This window comes from Dicentrarchus labrax, unplaced genomic scaffold (assembly GCF_905237075.1).
Source record: "Dicentrarchus labrax unplaced genomic scaffold, dlabrax2021, whole genome shotgun sequence".
NCBI lineage: Eukaryota > Metazoa > Chordata > Actinopteri > Moronidae > Dicentrarchus > Dicentrarchus labrax.
Genome location: NW_026136710.1, coordinates 16,325,617 through 16,344,654, shown reverse-complemented (window position 1 = coordinate 16,344,654; position 19,038 = coordinate 16,325,617). Strand labels below are relative to the sequence as shown.

The following is a 19,038-nucleotide window of genomic DNA, read 5'->3' as shown; positions in this document are numbered from 1 at the left end:
TTAGCAGTAAACACATACAGTACAGTTAGGCTAATGGGATTCTCATCAGTAGGGCTGTAACTAACGATGTTCTTCATTATCGATTCATCTGTCAATCTTTTTCTCCATGAATCAATTAGTTGTTTGGTTCTTAAAAAGTCAGAAAATGTTGATCACCGTTTCCCAAAGCCCAAGGTGATATTCTGAAACATCTAAGTTGGTCTAAAATCCTAAGATATATAGTTTACTGTAAGAGGGCTAAATAAACATATTCACATTTGAGAAAGCTAAGAATTTGGAAATTATTTCCTAAAATAAAATAACTCAAAAGGGGTTAATTGATTATCAAAAGTGATAATGCCAAGTCACTGTTGGTCTGTCAGTCGGTATCCCTTGAGCAACACTGCAAGCATGCTAAAAACTGGAGAAAAAAAAAGCCATCTAGAGTATTTTGCGTACCATAAGGATTAGCATGACAACAGCTAAAGCTAGTCAAACTAAGAGAAACCTGCACACTTCTAATAATGCGTTAAGATACAAGTCCAAGGGTCAAAGGTTAGAAAAAACATTTTCTACATGCAAAATATGCATGCATTTTAATTTCTGAATGAAACTACTGCCAATGTAGAGTTATTCTGAATTATTTGTGTAGTTCACGTATTTTAATTATTCCATATACACTTCTTTTGATTACAGTATTCATGGATTAGGAATCCTTTCCTAAACTTCATAAATTTAGTTGATGTGTTTTAATACACATGACTGCAGCCTGTCATTAAACTGCACTGATATACACGGTACAGAATGAGCTCTCATGTATTACTGCTGAACACCAGAATGATTTTTTTTAGCCTTGTCAGCCACAGATCTGTAACAGTCTGTGTGACTGCACAGTCTGTGGCAGTACGACTCCAGGCAGGCCAGTGGCATACTGACAGCTATTTCCTAATGATCTCCCCACAGAGACTCCATGTCTGACGAAGTTAAGCTAGAGATGGTGCACACTTTGTTACACAGCTACTAAGTTCTAACATTTGATTATAATGAACTGATTGTAGCAAAGAGATGTCCTGGTTTTAAAAGGCCAGGATTTACTGTTGAATCTTCTGGAGGCATTGTGTGATGAATTCAATAGAAAACCAGATATGTGAAGTGCTCCTTGAAACCACTGCTGCCATGCACACCAACCAATCACCCTCCTTTTCCATTCAAGTCAGCGACCATTGTATGCAATCATACAAGCTTCGTGGCAGAGGAATAGTATATCTGGTGTGTTAGCCCATACACACTTACTCATACATGTGCAATTGCAAAAAGCAAAACAAAGTAGATCTCTAAGAGTTGTCTGTTTGCAGTTAAGCATTTGAGAGCAATCTTTTAGTTCATCGCTTGAGACTCACATTTGATCAGAAGGGTATTGTGTGAAGAGATGAAACACTCAAGAGCTACCAAATAATCATATATTTGAAATGGCTGTACCACCCAGCTTCATGCCGCTATAAAGATCTCTGGAATTCTTATGAAATTTCGCCATGCCACTCAGAGCTGTTCTAGGTTGCACAAGTAGAGTCTAGTGTGCAAGTCTGAAAATTGAGTAATTTAAAGACAGCACAGAGGAGGATTGGAGAGGAGTGAAGGAGAGAAAAATAGAGAGGCCCCGGGTGCCCGTGGAAATGGCAGTTAAGGTCGGCGGTGGGAATGTTTGGGCTCGAGTCAAAGCAGAACAGCGGCTGTATGAGAGCAGCAAAGTGCTGCGGGGCTCGGGGGAATACCCTCCACTATGCTTGGGAGAAACACACACACACACACACACACACACACACACACACACACACACACACACACACACACACACACACACACACACACACACACACACACACACACACACACACACACACACACACATACACAACACACACAGAAAGAAACACTCTTAGTAAAAGAATAAACAGATCCGTGCAGACAATACTAAAAACAAACATGTGCATGGACATAAAAATAGACAAACAGGGTGAAGAAACAAACCAAAGGAAACACACAGGCAAGTGTGCTCACAAACCAAAAAGACTTAAAATTTGAAATACTATTTTAAAAACTAAAAAGCAGCAAATTCTCATAATAACTACATACAATTAGTGAGGCACTTTTGCCTGATAAATGAGTGACATGACTAACTAATTACCAAAATAATTGCAGACTAATTCTTCATTGATTCATTAATTAATCAACTAATTGTTTAAGCCCTACTCCACAAAAATACTTTCCCTTCTTACCTTGACAGGATCCGTTGATTTCCTCAAATCCTGTCTGGCACACACACTTGCCGATGGGCACCAGCCATTCTCCCTCCGTGCTGCAATGCATCCTGGGAGGCTCATACAGAGGCAGGGAGTTATTGACGCAGCGGCCCACTACCTCCACCAGCTGCGAGGCCTCTGAGCCCGGGATGGTGCCGGGGAACTCGGCCAAACTCTTGACCAGAAACGGGCAGCGTTTGTAGAAAACACGCACTGAAACTAAAGCAATACAGGCCCCCAAATCCTGGAATGCCAGGTAGAAGCCCTTCCGGGTCAAGGGACCTAAATCGCGGACTTCAGTGTTGAGCTTCATCACGCGGTCCCCCAGATCCAGCTCGGTGAAGCTCTCATCAGCTGCTATGGTGTCGATTTTGATGTATCTGCTCTCCTTCATTGCCCTGTCTTCCTCCTCCGTCATCCCCGTTCCATCTCTCATCTCTCCTTCCTCCATTTCGTCGTCATCCCCGTTAGTTTCGTAGTAATACATGTTAAACGTCTCCTTGCAGGTCCCCACTCCCCCGGGCAGGCTATTGCAGTCTCTTAGGGTGAACTTGAGCTCGATGAAGACCCGCTGGGCTCCCTCAGTCAGGATCCAGTTGGTGTGGAGCCAGTTGTTCTGGTTCTGCTCCATGACGCGGCACACTTGGTAAGTGTGGATTGGAGCATAGTCCTCGTCTACCTCCCCGATCTCCTCCCACTGACAGACAGAAAAGAGGGAGAATAATGAAGAGAGAGCACACCAAGAGGGGAAGATACAGCAAAACAGGACCACTTAGTTTTGATCAGGAAAGTATCTTTGGGTAACGAACGTCATTACTTTTTTGACATTAACTTAATGCCAGAGGCGGAAGTAGTATTTAGTTCCCTTACTTAAGTAAAAGTACTAATACAACATAAAAATACTCTGCTACAAGTAAGATTCCTTACAAGTACTTGTTCTACAGAAAATGTAGTGGAGAACTAAGTACAATATTTCCCTCCAGAATGTGGTGGAGTTGAGGAATAAAGTAGTATTAAGTATGAGCACCTCAAAATTGTGACGAGAGATTGAATTTCATATGTAACTGGTCCTTTCAGTTTCAGTTTTTTATTCATACAAAGTTCTTTTAGAGCCTGATAGACAACATCTTAAATTCGAGAACTTTGGCTCCTGTCATTAAAAGGCTTTTGCAGATAAACATGCTTATAGAACACTGCAGCCAGCTCCCTTGGGTCCTTGGAAAAGGGACCATATCAGCCCTATTATGGTTAAGTAAAAGTAAAGTTCAGAATTGATTTTAAGGTTCTCCTATTTGTTTATAAATCCCTTAATGTGCTGCCCCACTCCTATATTGCAGACCTATTCTAACCCCTTATTCTATTATTCATTCAGGTCCCTCAAGTCAGCTGACTTGGGGCTCCTAGCTGTCCCACGTTCTAAACTTAAGCTCAGAGGTGACTGTGGCTTTGCTGTTGCTGTGGAAGCCAGCCCCCCTCCCCCCAATCAGATCTGCGGCCTTCATTTTAAATCCAGGCTCAAAAAGTACTTTCATTCTGTAGCGTTTGATTGCTCCTGATGTGGCTGATTTCTTGTGTGGTTCTATGTGTTGTATATCAGTACCTATGACCTGTGTGCATTGATTTTTACATCTGCGTTTCTTTTTTTATTCTTGTTTCTCTCAATTGGGATTTTCTCTAACTGCTCTGGTCTGTACAGAACTGTGGTCAACAAGGGTTGTTTTTAAATGCGTTTTATGAATAACTTTGATTTTGATTTGATAGTACTTCTCAATGTAATGATTAGAAAAAAGACGTATAATATGATACCAGTTTTGGCACTGCCAAAACTGCTATTACTGGAAAATCTCAAATAATACCCAGATGTACAGAGACTTGACAACCATGGAAATGTAGTAAGAATGAGCTACAGCAATGCCTTTTTGAAAGGCTTACCAGTGGCGAGGAAATTATAAGAAGGTGTGTGCGTGTGCCTCTGTGTGTGTGTGTGTGTGTGTGTGTCTTGTGTGTGTGTGTGTGTGTGTGTGTGTGCCTCTGTGTGTGTGTGTGTGTGTGTGTGTGTGTGTGTGTGTGTGTGTGTGTGTGTGTGTGTGTGTGTGTGTGTGTGTATGCATGTGTGTGTGGCTAGGTATAGATAGCAGAATAATCCTCATCCCTTCCACCTCATTTCCTCCCATTGCCACAGACAGAAAAGAATGAGATAGTGTTATAGAGTATATATGCATTTACCCTCAATGAGGGGTGGAGCTATTGTCAGCGGAAAAAAGAATTAACGTGCACTTAAAAGGTGTGCTCGTCTGTGCATGCTCTATAGTGACACTTCTATAATGTGTACCGGTATGTGTGTGTGTGTGCGTTTGTGTGTGTCCATTTCTGCCTGTGTGTGTGTGTGCATATATGTAAATTAGTCAGTCAGTATTCAAGCTTGTGTGTGAGCATCTGCATCCATGCCTGTGTATGTGTGTGTGTCAGACAGCAGCATTAATTCCGTCTGCAGGTCTCCTGGGACGTGGCTATTATCTGCATCACTAGCACTCTCCCATGGCTAATACAGGCGCTTCATCATGTCACCGTAATATGGCCAGAGGGACCAGACTATGATCTGGTGTTATAGCTTAATAGCCCATATTAATCAATCCTTGCTGTAGCCGTTGTGTACTACCTCCTGTCTTTGTCTTTTCTCTCTCTCTTCTCTCTCACTTGTTCTTCTCACCTGCCTCTTTTGTTTTCTGGTTATCATCATTCAGTTTCTGATTTTGGGAATGAATTAAGGCATTGTCGAGTGCTATTAGATATTATGTGCGTTCTTAAATGCACCTGCTTCTGTGTTCATATTTTATAGTGTAATATGTTGCATTCTTGTACTTCTATCTTGGAGCAGAGCAACTTTTAGATCAAGTTCTCTAGATTAAAGTTTTAGATCTTGAAAGTTTTTTTTTTTTTAACCGACCTCCGCTCTTCAAAAGGGCTGTTTTGAAGAAGTTGACAATAAGTTGAGGAGTTAAGGTTAGACATAGCTAAGGTCAGGGTTATAGTAAAAGCATCATCTTAACAAGGGTCTTTACAAGCAGCGTAGATGCACAGACTGATATGTGTGTGCTTGTGTGTGACTGAGTCAGTCCCTGTCTCTCCCAGACTCCAACCCAGTCAGTCCCAGTGCAGACATTAAGCCTCTTACTGGTTAGATCACACAGATCCACCAGCCTGTTCTGAGCTTTACACAGCTTAACACACACACACACACACACAATTATTGGTAGCCCAGCAGGAAGTTTAACAGACGACCTTCTCTAGTTTTGCCTGCAACCAAATGGATTCAGTATTTGTGTACAAGGCGTGGTTGCCAGTGTTGGTTGCTGGAACTCCTCCAACTCTGCAGCTCTACTGTATTAATAGTGTTTGATGACTAAAGTAAATGGGACATGACACTTGCTTAAGCTAAACTGAGTCATCAAACAATGATTTAAAATGAGCCATTTGCAAGTATACCATATGAAATGAGCACTGAAACACACACTTCGATTAAAGTTAGCAGGGGTTTCTTTGCTTTAAAAAGGTTCCATGAAATTATATCCTTAGTTCCTTGTTGCAATAAATTTCCCTTTAAAACAGGATGTTGAGACTAGAAATGTTCTTTAATCTTTAAAGACTAACTGTACATCGCATTAGGCAGGTAAGGGCCTCCAAGGTCAAGGCTTGGGGCAGAGAGCAACATACTAACACTGCAGGGTCAGGACCACCTACGTGAGGCACTGTAGAAACAAAAGCATGCACTAACAGTGTACCTTTTAAAACCTAATGACTGTTTGTACATTCATTTTAAAGAAAGATCTATTTCTGCTTTGCCTCTTCATTTCTAAATGACTCTGTAAAGCAATGATCCACCTTTTTCTTTTTAAATGTGATATTCAGTTCTCGTCACTAATGCAGTTCACACAACCTCTTCTTAAAGGGTCAGTTCACTCAAGTTCCAAGAAAAACTTACCACACGTAGTATCTAGCCATACTCTGGGATTTACCCGCTAAAGTTTACAGATATCTGTTTCTGAGATTTCTGCTGTTTCTTTCCTTCAAACAACACCACAGTTACTCAGAATAATGCAGTCTGCTGTGGGTATCACCTATAGAAATTGTTGACTGCAAAGACTGAATTATCCTGAGTTAGAATCTCCCTACGTCTAGACCAAAACAATCAGCTTTTTTGGTGCGATTTGGGTGAATTGACGCATTCACATGAACAATGGAAAAGCCAACAGATTGAGTTCTTAATTTTCCGTGGTCCTAACCTCTCTTTCACCTCTGCATGGTCTCTTCTCCACTTTGCTCCCTACACCAGACTGTCCCTATAGGCATCCTTCTAGCTTATCATTAGTGTGTGTGTATTTATTTTGTTGACTATGTGTGCGTGTGTGTGTGTGTCTGTGTGCAACATCCATCAGTACACCCCCTGTGGCTGTGCTGAGTGCCCTCCTGGCTCTAAGTCTATAAAGCTGTCTCCAACTTATTATTACCGGCCATTACCGCTGACCGTCACGACACCTTAATAGAACTGTCCCTCTCACTTCTTAACCATACAAGAATCCCCCCCCCACACACACACACATTCCTGCCTCCATCTCATTCTTTCGAACATTCCTCTGCTTGTGCCTTACTCCTCTGCCCGTCATTCTGTCTATCATAATTTTCCCTCTGTGTCCTCTATTCTTCCTTTAATTATCCAATCTTAAATCTAACCCAGAAACACTGTTCGACTGCTTCTCCCCCCCAACTTGCAGCTTCTGACTTCCTGTCTTATTCCTTGTCCCCAATTCCTTCCCTTGCACACACCTTTCCTTTCTAATCTCCACCATTCTCCTCGTTCTTCTCTCTTCTGTCCCTTTTACCCTAGATCCTCTTCATGATAGTATAATGTGTTATGGGAGAATGGAGGATCCGCTAAATAGAATATGAGCTGCAGCAGCGCAAATCTCTAAGCAAACACTCCTTGAGCTGTACAAACAGCCTTCTTCATCAACTGTTAGCCAATATCAGGCCATCACTGGGTGTCTGTGCCCGACCATTGCTCAGAGTATTGCAGAGTGTTCAGCACCTGTGATGCTAGCGTGCCTTTATCTTTGGTCAATTGAGCATGCTAAATCAGCGGAGGCGGTCGATGAAAGTGATTACACAAATTTAGGGTGGCTTCACCTTATTTTTAGTTTCTGTTTTGTTCTTCTTGCACAAGCATAAGACTGTGTGCAATGGTCTGGTTGGTGCATGTCAGCTGCCAGCTGGCGATCAACTAAAACACTTTTGATGAGAGTCTTAACAAAAGAGTTGAGGTGACGTACAGTGAAACGTGTTTCATCAGTCAGCTTTTGTCAGTGCTTTAAGGTCAGCTTGGTGTGTCAGGCCTAGTAGATATTGCTTGCTAATGTTCAAATAAGGAGAGAGCAAAGGTTCTTGGATTTGCCAGACTGATTGGAGGGGATGGACACAGATGGCTCTGACAGCAAAATAATCCATATTGTGGGACCCTCCCTTTAATGGCACCTTCCTTCCTCACTTTTGTTACTTTTCTTGTCCCTTCAAGATGCTTGAAGAAGCATCAATGGATAAAAGCATCCACCAAATGGCACATTATCGGCAGCCTGCCCAATCTATGAAAAAAACACTCATCCAGTGCAGCGGGAACACGTAATGGTGGTATTAGATGACAAAGAGTTGACAGCCAAACAGTTCTAATGGGCAAGGAACCCAAAATCCCTTCAAGCTTTTTCCCACCTTCATCTTCGTTTCTTTTGCCCCCCTTTTTGTCCAACAGTACTTTAATATTAATGCTAAGGATGCAAGCTTCTATTAAGCAACTAAAATGACAATTATGATGTTTTAAAATACCAAATGCTAATTGTCTTCTAAGCAGCGCACAAATGTAGAGCTTCAAGTGGACCATGAGGTCAGAGCAAGCCTGGTTTCTCTCTCACACCTCTGTGTCCATCTCCAGCTGTTACTGACTGTCCTGCAGTTCTCCGTCTCTCTCCAATTCTCTCCACCTCTGTCTTACACCACACCTCTCTCCACATTGCCAGATTAACCTGCTGGGGGGCCCAAACACAAAAATTTACTCTGGCCTCCTGCCAGCTATGATATTTTCAAGACAGAGTTCAAAATTACATTTTAAAAAGGGCACTTCTTACGGCCTTCATAATTTCAGAATATATTTTGCTTCTGTATAAAGAAGGCTGTATATATAGAAAATAAGCCTCCACTTTAAACACTTAAAGTAGTTCATCTTAAATTATTAAACCAAAATCTTGTTTTATAATCCACAATCTTCACTTTCAAGCTACTGTGTCAGTGTCGTGCTGTTCATTGAAATGTGTCATAACATTTCAAGGTCAACTATCAAATTTCAAACACTTATTTTATGACATCTCAATTTTGTCTCAAGAACTTTCAAAGCACATTGAAGCTTTGGAAGAGGAAAGCAGTGGAGAGAATATGGTGCGATAAAAAAAAAAGACAAGCAGATGACAAGAATAAAAGGGAAATGGGGATAGAGAGTAAAAATGAATGTTCAGGGACAAGGAAGGATGGGAGGGGTTGAGCCAGAAAAAAAAAGTGAAGAATGAGAGGAGAAACAGTGATGGGGGTGGGAGGGGTGGAGGAGGAGAAAATGAGAGATGGAACAAACCATCTGGAAAACGAGACCAACTTCCGTGCCTCCTCAACATCTTATTTAGCCACGGAAGACTGCTGCTGCCAAGTGTGAATGTGTGTTTGTGTGCTTGAAGAACGTGCAAGAGCATGCTGCAGATTGGGTTCTGTCGTATAAATACTGAACATGATAAGAATTATAAATAGTAGACAACTATAACATCTGTTATTTAAAATGCCAAACAGGGATATTATTTATTTTGTCAGTCCGTGTCAGGCAACAAGTTGTAACAGCTAAATGAAAATGTTACAGCTAATAAGATAGGATGTCATTATGAGATCCTTAGGTTGTCTTATCACGTCTTTTATTATTTCTTCCTCAGTCTACCATGAATGCAATTATTTATGCAGTTGCATTGTTGAAAACCACACACCATAATCACATCTTCATTAATATGATTGCGCATACGGCTGCTTTTGTCAGCACTATCTCTCCCATCTACATACAGCCACAGAGTGGGCCGTGATTTGAATACCCAGAGATGAGAAAAACGCTATGGTCAGCACTATTGGTCCGGCGTGTATAGCTGCATATTTGCCAACAGGAGTTGTGACTATATGAGAGATTTTCCAAGTGGATCAAATAGGTGCACAAATGAATTCCTGTTTAAACCAACCACAGCATTATCAATCCCCTGGAGGTTGGGGAATTTAATTTTTCCCAAAGAAAGGTGGCAGACTCTGCTGTGAACTACTGTCTCATGAGTCGAGGTAGTGTTGAAACTGCAGAATACATTAATGCACTTTTTTTAAACACTATTTCTTTTTCATTAAAATACACTATAATACCATGAAATAACTATTTTCCAACTCTAGTAAGTCATTCTCTAATTAGCTTTCACCCTGGGAATACTTGGAAATGGAAACTCAATTCCTGGCTTGAGAATAATATATTCCATGGTGACTTTCAATATCTTATTCATGAATTCAATTTACCCTGATAATGAACTGAGAGTTCTTGGAAATTAAACAACCTTTAACCTTGAGTTAACAAATGAAGAGGCTGTACTTCAGGGTAAAATAATAAAGTTACAGGTGTCTTTCGTCATACACAGAAAGTGAGATTATGACCTAAAGTGTGCTTACAAGCAGTAGCTAACGGTTCCTTTTATGAGGACACAAGTTTATTTTTAGACATATTCAATAATTTTTTTTATCATCTATGGTAATCACATAACATTTCAGATGGGTAACTGGATTTCTCCCAAAACATTTTATGAAGTGTATTAAATGTGTCTATAACCACACATGTAATACATCTAAATACCTCTACTTAATAGGAGAAACAACGTGCCTTTTAAAAAGACAACCAGTTAAGAGCTTGAGTGATTGCTGACAACTTAAGTGTCGACACAACGGCTATAAAAATAAATGTACAGTATATGTCAAATTCTGATGTCGGCAATTTGAAAAATCTTAGCAATACTCACCCCATTCTTAGGATAGGCCACCCATCCAAGGTCTCCCATCACAGAGCGAGAATCCAGCAGGTTCACTGTTAAAGATTAAGAACGCAGACTTTAAGTATAGACAAACAACCAATTAATCAAAACAAAGCCAAGAGCCATGACATTTTGACTTCCTCATCCTGTAACACAGCTTCTTACACTCTCATTGTGTGGTTCCCACCTAGAAATGTACTTTTCTGTGAAGTTTTCTTTTTCTTATTTTTATTTACTTAAGGATAAAACCACATAAAAATAATTTTTCGTATTCAGCTAATGAAGGTCAAATTATTTCAGGTGCACCGCAAAGGTGGACTGCTGTGTATATTCAAATGTGACTTGAATTGATACAATCCCAATCACAAAATGAGGATTTGCGAAAAAACAAACAAAAAAAACGTCCGATATGTAGTGATATTGTAAATTCACTCCCGATCTGTTCCTCTGACCAAATCTTAAAAAGGCGGGTACTGCAATATAATTCCCATTAAATATCTTCTCTGAATGTTTGTCTCTCTTAAAGGCTGATGGAATAAAGAGCACTTTCAATTTGTATTATACTAAGCTGGTATTAAATAAATAGGAAGATGTTTTGTGTATAGTAGTTTAAATGCCACTTCAAGAGTTAGAGTTGACCTAACACTTGGCATGGCCTGGAGTGCTGTGCTAAGAACAGTGGCTATTATCTATTTACACCCTTTAGTGGAACTGCACTTTTGTGCATCTTGTGGACCAAAAACTGCCACTAACTCTATTCTCAAACAGTGCTCTCAGCTCAAACTGGTCCATTAAAATCCTCCTTTCCCAGCCTCTCAGTTGAAAGCTGTCAAGTGCAATTACCTGACCAGTGCACTCCTCAAAACATGTTTCCATCTCCACTTCTGCAGCACTGGTGACAGTGCAGCCTTGTGAGTTCTGTCTTATCTTCTTTATCAGTGGGGCCAAATGCTTCTACAGCGAAGTCACAAAAGTTCTTGTCAAGTGCATTTCAATGGTGAGCTCACAGAGGAGTTTTTGGAGACATTCAGAGGCACTTTACAACAAGTCAACGTTGTGAACATGTCATCAGCCTGCAACCTTTTCTAACAACATGGGGCTCAGCTTGAAGCCTGTTCATAATAGTGCTTATTGTGCGGTTTGATCCATAGTTATGTTTCGGTTATTGGATGATGTTTCTACGGCATGTTACATAAAGTGAAACATTCTTCAAGAGCATTTTCAAAGACACTGAACACAGTAAATCACATCAATGAATATATGGTATGTCTCATTTTAGGCTATCTAATAACAGCTTCAGAACTCCTCTGAGATTGCCATGACATGACATGGCACCATCATAAACATGACACAAGTTTTGTCAGGCTGGAGTTCAGTTTTCTTTATCTCATCTGCGATAAAGTTTGACTTGTTTTGTGTCTGACAAAGTGTGTACTGTAATTCAAGAGAAAGTCCAACTAAATGATCCATTATCATTTACAGGTTTTTGTCTCCATAAAATGAGTAGTTTATCAAAGTTGTATCTGTTTCATGCTAGCTGGAAGAAATATCTGAAAATCACTATTTTGGTCCTTTTGTTTTTCAAGTTTAAGTATAAAAATATCTTCTACGCGTTGCTGTCTTAGTGCTGAGTAAACACATTATATACACATTAACCTATCCTGAGAGGCATAGAGTTTATATATTTATTGCTTTAGTATAACCTGTTTAGGTTTGTCTACGCCCACATCACACGTGTGATATACTCTAACTCTGATCAGCAACTTCTTCACACATTATTAGCTGCATCCTGCATGCTGTCACCTCTAGGTTCCTTTTAAAAGGTATATCAAGTTGGGGGCCAAGATCACCCACTCTTAACCCTGAAATTAGTCATGTAAAAGATTTTTAACCATTGTCAATATAAACTGTAGTTAACAGCTATGTTCCTAACTTGATCCACTAAACTGAGTAAACCTGGGATAAAATGTAATCACACTCAAGAAAAATCCCCAACAATTAAAAATATGCAAATCCAAAACACTTTATATGGCAACATTTTCCCATAAGTGTGATATTTTTATTTTCACATGAAATCAGCATTAAAATGTCTATACAAATTTCTATTACTGTCTTTGGGAAGGTATAACTAACGTGCCATCCATAACAACTGGTGTGGATTTTGGGATTGGATATGTCAGTTATTTTCCCACAGGAAGTGACAAATTAAATGTGTGTGTGAGTGCTTAACAGAGAAAGCTGGACTGCACATTATGAGATGTTTTTCTTCTCTCTTCCCTTGGAATTAAAGAAAGCATCACAGGCTGGTAAAACTCTTGCTGACTTAACCCTGCAGGAATTCTGGGCACTGAAGTTAAACATTTTCAAAGTTTTACTGCAGTTGCTGCAGTTTGGAGCTGCCTAGTATAACATTAATACAGAGCAAACAGTTTTACTGTACATAAGATCTTCAATCAATCAACAATTAATCTCATAAATACTAGCCATATCTCAAGCCAGCTGTTGAGTGCAATATGTTCAGTGCCATGTCCGATGATAATCCATGTTATAAACCAGTCGATCTGAACCTTGCTCCAATGTCAACAAAAGAACAGACATCCACAGCGATGAGGTGGAGTAAACAGAGCAAAATATGAAGGAAGAGCTAGTTCTCTGAGAGACACTCGCCCTGAAACCCCTCCCAGCACACACACACACACACACACACACACACACACACACACACACACTCACACTCACACTCACACTACTCTAGTCTTACTGTCTCCACTGCTCTGCAGAGAATAATAAAAGATGTCCTTAGGAGGCGATTAGACAACTAATTAGGCCATAAAGAAGAGATAAGTGATGCTGAACTAGATCATAAGGGATACGTTACCTCTTTCACTCTCTGTCGCTCTCTAAGGATCAAACCACCTAACAAGTTAGAGCACAGCCGTGACAATCATCTACAGAACTTATTATTAAAAGTCATCACCACTGAATGAAGAGTGATTTAAAGTCTTGTAGAGACCTTACTTCAAGGATAAGTATTTCAAATATCTTGAAGAGTAAGTGGATTTTCTGTGTGGGGAATACTGATAAAATTCTCCTTGAAATGACAACTGGATATTTGATCTGAGATGCACAAGGATGTCTGGGTATTTATTTTCAGTTGCACACTTGCAGTCAGGTGATGGGTTTAAGTGCCTCTGTGACCTCAGTGATCCCAAATACAATCTCATTTGAAACTATATTTTTCTACCTACAGCTGTTTAAGCAAAAAAGTCCACAACACATTTGCCTCTTTCCTCAGTCCTTTTTTTCCCCTGTCTGATATCTGATTGTGGCATTTGCATGTTAGCTTGCATCGCTCTGGGCTTAATGGCTTGCCTTCTCTCTCACACACATAGACAAGCAGACAAACAGGCACTTCTTTCAAGCCATTTACTACAATTAACCCAAATCCTCCATCCACATTTGATCAACACCGTTACAAACAAAAAGCAAAGTGATGGGTTTTAAACTCCCTAAAGTGTAGGCTCGCACACCCGAGATCGTCCTCATTAGTCAGACGTTATTATTACCCGAACACAAAAACAATCTCTAAAAACAGATGTGAGGCATCTGGCTCTGTATCGAGATGTTCTCAGGAATTGAACAATTTAAATAAGAATAGATTAGCTGCATGAGAGGAAATTAATCAAGGTGGCACAGTGTGTACAGTTTTACTCAGTATCATTCATCAGTGGTGGCTCCTCACTGCAGGATAGCTGTCCTCACTGTTACAGAAATGTTAATATAATTAACGAGGAATCAGGACTTTTCTCTTCTACTTTTTTTCAGGGTACAAACTTTACATATAGAGGCAAAAGAAAAGGTGAACTTCAATTTGAAAAACAGTCTGCTGTGTAATGTGAGGACATATACGTGGCCCAAATCAGCATGTAGCCTGATAGGATGTTTCTCTCATACTAAGACAGAAAATTGATATGGGCAAGTAGCCAAAGTCCCCAATGATTCTCCGAAGATGTCTAAAGCTGAGCTGAAAAATGGTTTAATCTTACTTTTTCAATTACAATAAATTGGCCCAATGAGAGAACAGCAGTTATTTTAATTATGGGCTTCACGTTCCTCTCCAATTATGCATGCGATGTATGATGATTCATCGCAATGCAAACATGCCAAATGAATCTAAAATGTGCGTTTGTGGCAGCCGTTGGCGCAGATTCTTCAGGGGTTAGATGATCAACAGTTTTGCAGTCAGATCTGACGCACTTGTAAGAAAATAAAACAAGTTTTTGAACAGTGTGCTGGCACAGAGCAAAACAAAGGACAGGTTCGATAAATGAAGACAGCAAAGAAAAGATGATGTGAGAGATCAAATGTGGGTGTGTTTTTGAGGACTTATCTCTCTTCATTCACTGCAAACTCAGGATCCAGTCTGCCACTGATTCACAATTCACAATTCTCACAGCCTGGGGCTTGCTTTTAATAGAATTTTAATATTAAATTGGAGATATTTGTTATGGTGCCAAAGACGACAAACCCAATGATTAATTACTTCGATAGATTTGAAGTAAAATACTCCTTTTAACTGAACTTTTCAATCTTTTGTGGAACTTGTATGTCAGTTTGCACCAGTATAAAAAATGAACTTCATTCTATAAAGCACAAATAGAAATGCCCAACCCCCTAGGTCTTTCAGAGACCAATACAAAGAGGTATTCTAGGTGAACTTTAACTATTTTATGTATTGCCAAAGCATGCCCTGCAAACCGCTCCAGGAGTGTCCTGTGGTCACACAACCACTTTTGTGAATCCAAACTTTGACCAAATAAATATGCCATGTGAAGAATAGGCAGGTTGATGAATGTCCTCTCCTTCCCGGATAATGCTGTCTAATAGCCCCAAACAATGGCGTTCATCTCGAGCTATTAAAATGCTGCTCAGTCTGCGGACAATAGCGTGGGAACAATATTTGACACACTGTTAGATACATGTTTTCCCCCTTTTCTTTTAAGCCACTTTGCAAATGTCCATGTTTGGCGTTTAGTGAGGGGATGCTGGTACATTAGTTCAGTTGGGATAAAAACTGATTAGTTAACAGTTTGCAACCCAGTGCCGGCATATGGAAATAATTGCGCCAAATTATGAGGGGTGCCAATGAAACTGTGAATATCTGAGAAGATAAGTAACATTACTGCAAGCGGCAGCTATCTGAACTCACTGGCTGTGAGGCATGTTAACAGGATTCAGGGGTTAAAACGATTCACCCCCCTGAAAGACAGAATGCCAGACTAAACCTAAAACAATGCTAAAATGGAAAGAAGAGAAATATCGCAGCGAAATCCCTGAAGTTCCCATTATTATAAGGGAAGAAAATCACTATGGAGGTCAATTAAACTATACCACAAAGCCAAGCCAAGAAAGGGCGGATTCTTTTTTTTTCTTCTTTTATTCTAAAATAAAGTGGTTTGAGGTCAACGTTAACTCATCAGTATGAGCACCTTAGCACAGGACGTTTAAGATCATGGAGAGATTTTTGCAGCGCGCTGTGCGTCCGTCGGCGCTGCCAAGTCCTCAAAGGACTGGTTATCTGGTGGGGCGCTTGTTCTGTCCAAAGGTCCTTTTTTTATTTCACCTTTTTGCCGTTTCGGAACACACAGTCATTACAGACTTAAGGGACACGAATGTCATAAAGATTATCAGCACAAATTGATTTTAAAGGCGACCTCCTTTTCGATCAAACGGCGTCGGATACGTATAACCAGGCTGAAGGAGACCGACGGTCTGGGGCATCAGAGGTAGCCTACAAGACGGACCTTTAACCGGTCAGACCTGTCAGTGCCAATTAAAGCCCAGCCACGGACCAAACAGCGGTGCCATTAACCCAAAAGTGTTTCTGTGCGTGTTTTACCTTCATTTGCGGGGATGCACCACGCTCCGAGCAATGCCACACTCCAAACCCACGTCCATGCCACCAGCCGACTGCCACAACTCCACCAACGAGATTGCATGGCGCATCCAAAAAAAAAAATACACAACCGCTAACAGTGGGGGAGAATGTTCCTAGACAACAGCAGCTTCGGTCAGCATGAAGCGGGATACCCTAATGAAACCATCTGTATCGTTCTGCGTCTGCTCGGAGATAAGGGAGCTCATACTATGCGGCTGGTAGAGGAAGGTACTGAGGAGCTGTGTGCGCTCCGGGTTTGGGGAGGCGGGCAGCGCGCCGGGGGTAGGGGGGCGGGTGGGGCGGAGTGAAGCGCCAAGCCTCTCCAATCACAGACCCCCTCCACAGGTGAAGCCCATTGCAGCGGGACTCGTTTCCCCAACTAATAATCGATTACTCCTCACTTGATACCACTCACAACTCTAATGTCATTACTTTATGGTGCCTATTAAGCTTCTCCCTCTCCATGCGTTTCAGCACTAGGGATTATGTGATGAACAGAACGGGGCCTGTTACAATATGACAAACCTTTTAAAAAACATGTAATTGCACTTTTGTGCTGCTTTCTGCTACACCCCCCCCCCCCCAAAAATGACTTGATGGGAGGGGGGGTCGTGAATTTAACAAAATTGGCATTTTATGATCAATAACTGTAATGCCACTGGGATTTGTTTAAAGGAGATTAACAAAATTATGAACCTGCTACCAAATTTACTTTGGAGCCTAATATTTCATCAGTAATTGTAACATCACTCAAATAATTCCTCCATATCCTCATGGAGTGTCTCCATCAGAGGAGCATGATTGCTTGACTGTGAATGCAAAAGTAATTCCCCTGTAGGGAGCAATATACCATGTCATATTATGAGTGATATGACTCTGTACGGAGAGAGATGTGAATAGTAGACAAGGCCCCAGCAGTCATGTAAATAACCATGGATGTAAAGTTACGATTTGCCATTTAGAACCAGTGTGCTATGTTGCAGCGACAAAGCACCCTACCACAGCAATAAAGGAAACAGGCATGAAATAAAGTGACATGAAGCCACATGACACAAACATAGGTATTTTATTTTCATACTGCAGCCAGGCAGCATTTTATGTCTCCATATATCTTTTTCACTGTTTGTTGTGAGGTATGAGGCCAACCTCTCAGCTAAATGAAAGCTCAAGGTGTGATTTTTTTTGGTGTAGTCTTGCCTCACTCTTCATCTGATGTCCATAGTTGCTTAGGATATAATCATTTCTCTTTTTCTCTTTATTTTTAAAAATTGAAAAAAAAAAAAAAAAAAGGAGAAGGGTAACTGCAACGAATGTCCAGAATGACCGGAATTAATCGAGGGACAGTGCAGTTATATGGTTTGGATCTTAACCACCAAGCCACTAGGACGCCTCTATAATACTCTTTCTATTCAAGACTGGTGACCAAGCATTTGCTGTCCTGGTTCAGGTTATGGAACTGTCTCCCTCTGGGGGAACAGGTCAGCAAACTATCTTGAGTGTATTACATCTCATTCTTATAGACATTTCTTTGCCCCTCAGTGTGGTCATGCTTAAAACGATCTCTGGTACATACTTACATTCTTTCAATTGTAACAGTGAACCACTTTGTGATCCTGGTTTTGAAAAGTGTTCTAAAAATATACTTTTACTTACAAACTCACACATATTTGTCTTTTACAGTAGTAGCATTCAGCTGTAAACAACACACAGACTGCAGGTATTCGGGGTGTGATTTCACTGATTAGTTCCTCCTCTTTGGATGAAAGACTTCCAGTAGAGCGTAGCTTGAGATAACCAACTTAAACAAAGCAATGCCATACAGGAATGTGTGAAAAAATGTATTTAAAAAAGTAGAATTGAGTGTGGTTCTCTGGCTTATCAGTTGGTTCATTACAGTGCAAACCAGAACAATCTAGCAGAAACAGTTATACAGTAACAGTTTCATGTTAAACGTGACCATACAAGCCCTTCAATAAGTCCCACAGAACTGTAGATGCAAGCATCTTTGAAGTGTGAATATGTATTAACTATACACCCACCCCCAGCACAAACACACACACATCCTCTCTGCCAAGTCTTCACACTGTAGCTGTGAATGACAAATTGTTCTTTGTCTGCCTTCTGCTTAAATATGTGTTGAAGTAAAACATTCTTGCCACTGATTCTTTCGTTAAGGCTCCTCCTGCACAGTTGAAGCTGTAAAGCAGTGTTATATCATCATCATTATTCCTCAAAGTGTGTTGAATTAATTTATATTTGCAGGATCATACAACTGTAAGACATCTTTTGATGATTCAGTAATGGCATCTTGATCTCCATTTCTCCTCAGTATTCCTTGTCTCTCATTTCTCACCATCTAATTCAATTTCTTTCACTTCTCTCACTGTTATCTACACATTTAGGAAAAAGAACACTGTACTAATGCACCCTTTCACTCATCCTCCAAGTTTTTGCAATCTGTCTTCCAATTTTTTTTCTGCCTCCCTTTCACTCTCATGGTGCAATTAGATTCTTTGATCACTGGCGGATTCAGGGTGAGATTCCTGTGGCTTACCCTGCTGACACCTCCCACGCTCCTTGTGTATGCACACAGACACACACATACATACAGGCACGCATGCATACATGCATTGTTGAATTCCTCACTCACCCGAGCTAGAAACACACATTCGGATCTTCAGAGATC

General features: G+C 40.6%; 1 protein-coding gene across 1 annotated transcript in view; it reads right to left on the bottom strand.

Moving 5' to 3' along the window:
* LOC127370703 (ephrin type-A receptor 5) overlaps nt 1-16,588 on the bottom strand; it is a 63,345-nt gene extending 46,757 nt beyond the window's left edge. The window contains exons 1-3 of the mRNA XM_051412986.1: nt 16,314-16,588; nt 10,403-10,467; nt 2,256-2,976 (exon numbers count right to left, since the gene is read on the bottom strand). Of these exons, the coding sequence (XP_051268946.1) occupies nt 2,256-2,976; nt 10,403-10,467; nt 16,314-16,413 (886 nt within the window). The 5' untranslated portion in view covers nt 16,414-16,588. The remainder of the gene's footprint in view (nt 1-2,255; nt 2,977-10,402; nt 10,468-16,313) is intronic.
* Between the last annotated feature and the right edge of the window lie 2,450 nt (nt 16,589-19,038).